Here is a 7,359-nt window from a genome sequence, read left to right as displayed (position 1 = left end):
ATTTAATTTGTGAGTCCAAATGGAGTGCAAGCACATATATATATATATATATATATGCTTGCACTCCATTGCTTGTAAATGGAGTGCAAGCACATATATATATATATATATATATATGCTTGCACTCCATTGCTTGGTTAGGTGGATAAAGATGCTTCAATGAATGTCCAATAACATCGATAATTTTAATTAAATATATTTCGTTGTTGAATAAGAAACTTGAGTTTAAATCCCCTGTCACTTGATATCTTAATCAAATGATAAAAGAGCAATTATTAGAGCACTTGCACCAATCAGTGCCCCAAAAAAAAAAGTGGTCAGTTTTACATTTTTTTTTCTTAAAAACTACTCACATCACTCCATTTATAACACAATATATATACATTATTGCTACAATAACTGTGTAAATATACATGATTACTGTAGTTTTCTATTTTATTATTTTAATTTTTTTTCTCTCTCCTTTTTCACCCTTTTCAGACACTCTTTATCTCTCTCTTCTCTTGACACTCTTTAATGTCCAAAAAAGGAAGAGAGAGTGTGTTGGTAGGTGAAATAATAATAAAAAGTGAATAAAAAATTATTATTTAAAGAAAATATAGTGCATAGGAGGATGTTTTTGCAAAATGGCTATGTAAAATCGAAAACATTTAGATGGACTAATGCGAATGCTCTAAAGAGCAACTGCATTAGCTCATGCAAACTTTTTTCTATTTTGTATGAAAAAAAAAAACTATTTTTTATATTTTACACACATTTTTACAAAACAATTGCATCAGTCTATCTATTCTACACATTTATTCAATAAAATATTCATTCTTTTACAATTTTTTATTATTTCCTCACTTAGTACCCCTCTCTCTCACATACCCAACACTACCAAAAAAATAATAAAATATTAAATGCATGAGTTAAAGTAACTATGCATATATACACAGTTACTAACACTGCAAGATTTTGCATTAGCTGATGAGGTTGCTCATAATGATAAAAGAGCAATTATTAAAAATTGAACACCAATTACTTCTATCAAAAAAAATATCATCCTCGTCTTCTCACCTATAATTGAAATTACAATTTTGAAGCCCAAGGCAAACCCAAACGACAGATTTTCTCGTAGGAGAGTTTTGGTTACTGCTTACTAAAGTACTTCTTAAGAGTTGAAATCTCTTCTGATCCCTTCCAAAGGGCCCAAGTTCACATTTTGCCTATAAAAGGAAATATGCAGAGCTTTTTCGCTCTCTCTGCAATTTAATATCTCAACAAATAATTACTAGAAGAAAGAAGTTTTAAATGCTACAAAATTATTCTTAAATACAACAATAATTCGAAGTACATTAACAATTCCTTTTTTTTTTTTTTCCTTTTTTTTTGTAATGCAATTCAACAAGAATGACCCAAAAAAAAAAAAAAAAAAACTCTTGTGGTGTTCACTACTTATACAAAGTTATATTAAATAGCCAGCACAAAGCAGATGATAGCTCCTTGAATGTCATTTACTATCTGCAACAGCATTTGTATCATCTGTCATTTCTTGAATGAAAATTTCAGTAGGTTCAAGGCTTGTTCTCAAGGTGTCATGCCCAAGCTGTGCTCTTTCATTGTCTCCAAACCCAAAGATTTTTCCACGGTTAGTAACAACAACTGTGTGGTACAACCCAGTACTAATTTGAGATACATGGTGACCTCTTAAGCATTCAAGGATTCCGGGCCTCATGACTTTATCAGATACTCCCCGCTCTGGGAACCCAAGGCTACCAAACCCCATCCACCCAAAGCCATAAACCGATCCATCATCTACTAGAACAAAGGTTTTCCTCTTTCTTGCACATACCTACAGGATCATAGGTAGGAATCAGCAATCTCAGTCACAAGAAAGGAGTAGAGGAGGTGGTGCTTTCGAAAGTTTTGCAACACCAAAGGTTCCATTTCCTTGTTAATAATCTACTATATCTTTTGTAACAAAAAAGATGTTGCACAATAGCAATTTACTTGGTATACATAATAATGAATTTCATTACAAATGACAAAAATATATGGACGAATCAAACCTGCACAGCAAGATGGCTCTTAAGGCAGTTCAGGAGTGCTGGAGTAGTTTTATCAGCCTCATCTCCATGGCCTAGTGCACCACAGTAGCCTTTGCCCCAAGTATATACCTGCAACCGTCATAGCAGAAAGTTGGAACTTGTAAGAACTTGAGTAAACAAAAACCAGGCACATTCAATCAGAAAAGACAAGCTCTTGGCCATAGTAAGAATAATAACGATTTTGAATTTAGAAACTAACAAGTCCACTGGAGTCAAGTGCAACGGCATGCTCATCACCAGCAAAGACACGAACCACATGAATAAACTTTATCCGGAAAGTCTGGATTGCACGTGGTTGGAACTCATCATGCTGCTCTCCATGGCCAAGACAGAAATTAGAACCTGAACCAAACGAGTAGACTGCCCCGCTGTCAGTTACAGCTAACACATAACTTGGACCTGCAGCAATCTGAACTACAGAACCAACTCCCTCAAGCACTTCAACAATTTTGGGAGTTGGTCTGTCTAGGGTATCACAATGACCAAGCTGCCCATGTGTGTTGGACCCACATGTATAAACCTGTCCTTGTCTTGTGAGGAACACAGTGAAATTGAGCCCTGCAGCAACCTTAAACAGGTCCTAACTCATTAATGTTAAATATACTAGTACCATGCATCTCACAGATTAGTAGAAAATTATATGTAAATTAAAAAATATTTTAATAATATAATTGAAATCGAATAATAAGAATTGAAGAAAAAAATCCTTAAGTAATATAGCAAAAAGTACATCATGTAAGACCAAATCTTTATTAAAACTAAAACTATAATATTATTACTAAAATTAATAATGAAGCTCCTTTAATTTTTATGAAATATTTCATATTTAATAAGAATTAATATTCTGAATTTCTTGAAAATTTGGTATAGCTTTTTAATTAGAACAAACAATGTTAATAATTTTAACACATTTATAACAAGTCACATGGTGAGATCGTGTTGTACAACTTGTAATACTTACATTGAACCACATAGTACAAACATGACATATAAGACCCATTTTTTATTATTAAAACAAAAAAAATTATAGTAGATAATTAAAATGAATAAAATAAATAATGAAACTTTGTGTTAATTTCCAGAAACTCTTGATAGTAGAATTAAATTACAGTAATATTTTTAAAACCTTTTGAAACTTTGGCAATAGAGTTTCATTTCAAACACCTACATCAATTACTTTAATATATTTTAATGTAGTAATTATACACCATATGACCAAAAAAGAAAATAAAAGAAAAGGGAGTCCATGTGGTGCAATCAGCATCTGCAGGACACAATATAATATATGAATGATACGGTTTGGACATGAGCTTATAATATTAATTTACTTGTGAATGTTAAATGACATTATTATGATTAATTCAATAGTTAGGGGGGATTTGAACCTTGGACGTCTCCGTTGGAAACACTACGTGGTGCTAGTTGGAAACACTACAAGGCTCTTGAAAAAATAAAATACAAAAAGTAAAAAAAAATAAAATGCAAAGGTAAAGACCCATTATTATTATAATTTCACAATTCTCATATATTGTATCAGGGGCTCTATCATTTTTCACATGAATTTTTTTTTTTTTTGGGGGGGGGGGGGGGTTGGGTTAAGATATGTTTTAGTTATAACTAATGAGAATTTCTAATACTTTTATTTAATAGTAAATTATTGAGGGTGTTAATAATAATCATTCAAAAATCATGATTTTAAAATTAAGTTAACCACCCCGAACTATAGGGGAATTATTTAATTCAACAACGTATTTAATAAAGTGCAGTCACTTGTTGCTATCACAATTTTAGGACTTATCATATAGTACACGATATTGAAGGAAGAAAATAAACAATAATTGGGCAAAATCAAGTCTTCAACTGACCAAACAAATAAAATCCTATCCATTACAAGGGGAAAGTAGAAAAAAAGGGGGGGGGGGGGTGGGATGAATGAGAAACCACAGTAATGCCTAAGACAAGAGAAAAAAAATGACACCTTCTAGTAGATCCATAAATCCCTTCTTAACACTTCACAATGAATAGACAAACGTATTCTTAGACCTTAGAAAGACACCAAAACCAGCCAGCTCAAACAAGCTTAGTATATACCGTTCAATGTAGCACACAATGATTGAGATCAAAGAGCTAAGAGAGAAAGAGGGGGAGGGGATTATCTACAATAATGTGTAAGTTAACACACATTTGCACACCAATCTATATCAACCATCATCTAAAAAAAATTACATCCATTAAATCTGGAACTCAATTAACTAAATTCTCTACAAAATTTATTTTTTGCAATAAAAGAATGGTGTATCCAGGTACCTGCTTGCAAGGAACTCCCTTCAATGCATCAACAAGCCTAGGCCTAAAAATGGGCGACTTGTATCTCTGTGGCCACAACAAAATGATGAATTATCTCCACATGTGAAAACCTGCATAAATAATGGGCAATATAACATGATTCCAGCAGCCACTTCATCCAAATCAAACAGATGTTTAAACTGTGTATCCCAGTGCTACACAGAGCTATGCAAAATATATTTGAAAACTTGCCACCAAAACAGGTATAGCATGCACTAAAATCTATAGGAATGACATAGCATATGCATCACGGTTTAGGCATCTAAGCAACACAGAAAATGGCTAGAAAATGGCTTAGAGCCTAATCTGTTGCTTGGACAATGCTGCACCAAGACATTCCTCATCACCAAACATATATATCTCAATAGTTCTTGCCGAGTACAATAATCTTGAATGTATCTCGTGGCTCATGAATCAACCTAAACCCCGCCCTACTCTTTTGGGGTAAAAGTACCATTTGAGCTAAAGCTTATTGGTAGATATACTGCCTAATCTAAACTACCTTGAGCATACTAGTACCTAGCAGTTCATCCTTAATAAATTTAACAGATAGAGTAGGGAGTACCAACCTCTCCGGACTGCATGACAAAGGCAGCATGATTTTGGGAAGCCGAAACTTGCACAACATGAGCCAAAGATGGGAAATCAACCCGGGTAAATGCTACACATTGTGTTGTTTCAGGACCATGACCAAGAACACCACACAAGCTGGAACCACAAGTGTACACTGATGAATTGCTGATCAGCAACGTGTGATACCTTCCAGTGGTAATCTGCATCTGCTCATAGAAAGTAATAGTAAATTACAGCTAGATACAACTCTCACAAAGAAAGGAGGCGCATAAATGATAACATCATAATCAAATTAATTTTTTTTTTTTTTTTGTTAAATGTACAGACAATTCTCTCGTGATCTTCTGCTTAACAACTGAAATGCTGTTAGGTTCTAATTTCATACTGGGGGGGAGGGGGGGTGGGTTGGGTGAAACCATGAGGCTGTACACAAGAAGTACCCTAAAGTGAAGCACCTCAGTGAACCTAAAACTAAACATTATCCTCTTTCCAAAAATTTTGAGGATCCATATCAACCAAAAATTCAATTGGTAAGCTTATGTAACCTCTACACAAATTCCGATATAACTCAAATATTATTACTACACATACAATTAATTAATGAAGTACTCATTTTCAACTCATAATATTTTACAAATAAGCAAACTTGCTCATTTATTCTTAATTCCCACCTCCAAAATGCAGATGGAGTTCATTCAAATAAAAGCAACAGCAAATATAAAAGAAATAGTACATTGCCTGCTGAGGTCTCGACCATCTCTGATGATTGCTCCACCGACTGCAAAAACCTCAAAACCCGCTTCCAGTTCCCATTGCACCGATCAAACAACTCTCCCTGAGCATTTCTACACATCCAAGCAAACATTGTATTCGACACACACAGCTGAAATGCCGCAAAGTCCACCAACGACCGGAACTTATGAGGATACAACCCATGACTGCCACCAAAAGTCCTAGAAGTGAACTCCAAACAAGCAAGATCAACGGCACCAAGCCGGCCAGAGGTCAAAATCTCCAAAATCAAATGAGATGGCAAATCCTCAATCGAAACAGACCTAAACCGATCCCCCATTTTACTAAAAAGGCCACTTCTTTCAATCCCAAAATTAGAAACCCAATTTCTTGCTAGTTTCCCTCAATCACTCCCTCTCAAAGTTGAATTCAAACAAAGCAAGCAACTTCACAGACGGGAAATATCAAATTTTGAGGCGAAATCTAAGGCAATTAAAGCAGCATGTAAAGAAAACATCAGAGGGAAGAAAAATATAGGAAATTGAGTAGGATGAAGGAGGCCTAGATGAAAAATTCACAGTCACAGGTGGTTTATACAATGTTTGTGTTTGGAAATAAATCATCAGATGGGTCAAAAAATCCAAACCCCGGATTATCCAAGAAATGCAAAAGGTTTCACCTGCAAATTCAGCACAATAAGCCCATCAAATTACATAGAATTACAACAACAATATCAAACAAATTAGATTAATAGCTAATGATAGAGAATTTGGGTATTAATCAAAGAGATTAAAGAAAAAATGTTACTTTGTGATAGTAGTAGGTGAAAGAGAATGTGGGTATTGGAGATCAGAATGTGGAATGAATGTAATGATATACTAGCTTAAAGAAAAGCATAAGATTGGCCGAAATCTTACCAAGAATAGTGAAACCAGAGAAGCTTTTCGGTGCCGATCCCTGACTTTATTTTCAATAAATTAAACAGGGAATTAGTAGAATTGAGTAAAAAAAACATAAACAAATAAATACAAAAGTGGAAAAATAAGCAATTGGGTGAGAAAGTTATTAAGTTTCCACTAAAGTAAGGACTTTGAGCTCTCTTTATTTATAGCTCCATTTCCTCTCTGTCATGCTTTCTCTCTCTCTCTGAGCTCTGTGACTTTTTTTTTTTTCCTTTTTATTTCTAAAGGAATATAATTTGGGTTTTAAAGGCAGAGAAAGAGGAATCTCCGTGCGTGGAATTTCATGGGTTCTTTCTTCTCCAACTACTTTTGGATTTGGCTTTAGCTTTAGCTCTCTGGTCTGTTCCTTCGTGGATTCCACGAATTTTTTATATTTTTTTAATGTTTGTTCCGTTTGTTTGTGTCTGAATTTGGTCCTACGTGGAAGTCTGTAATGGTGCCATGTCAGCAAATTGACGGGTTTTTTGCGTCAGAGGCTAACATTTTCTCTCCGACTGAGGATTATTGGATGTGGTTCTGCGAGTATGTCGATGTGAAACTCGCCATCCTTGAGGAACACGTGCTGCAACATGACAAAATTTTTTTTTTTTCTTGGGATTAATTTTTTTGGCTTATTAAAATTTTGGATCACATGACTTTTCATATATTTTCACTCT

General features: G+C 34.4%; 1 protein-coding gene across 1 annotated transcript; it reads right to left on the bottom strand.

Moving 5' to 3' along the window:
- Positions 1–896: 896 nt before the first annotated feature.
- Positions 897–7,019, bottom strand: LOC112010003 (ultraviolet-B receptor UVR8). Its single transcript, XM_024042361.2, is given in 8 exon segments — positions 897–1,834; positions 2,052–2,159; positions 2,290–2,658; positions 4,398–4,447; positions 4,450–4,507; positions 5,006–5,215; positions 5,743–6,420; positions 6,659–7,019. Coding segments are annotated over 7 exon segments (1,476 nt in total). The 5' UTR covers positions 6,082–6,420; positions 6,659–7,019; the 3' UTR covers positions 897–1,492.
- Between the last annotated feature and the right edge of the window lie 340 nt (positions 7,020–7,359).

This window comes from Quercus suber, unplaced genomic scaffold, assembly GCF_002906115.3.
Source record: "Quercus suber isolate HL8 unplaced genomic scaffold, Cork oak 2.0 scaffold_3B, whole genome shotgun sequence".
Classification (NCBI taxonomy): domain Eukaryota; kingdom Viridiplantae; phylum Streptophyta; class Magnoliopsida; order Fagales; family Fagaceae; genus Quercus; species Quercus suber.
This window is presented reverse-complemented; position numbering and strand designations above follow the sequence as displayed.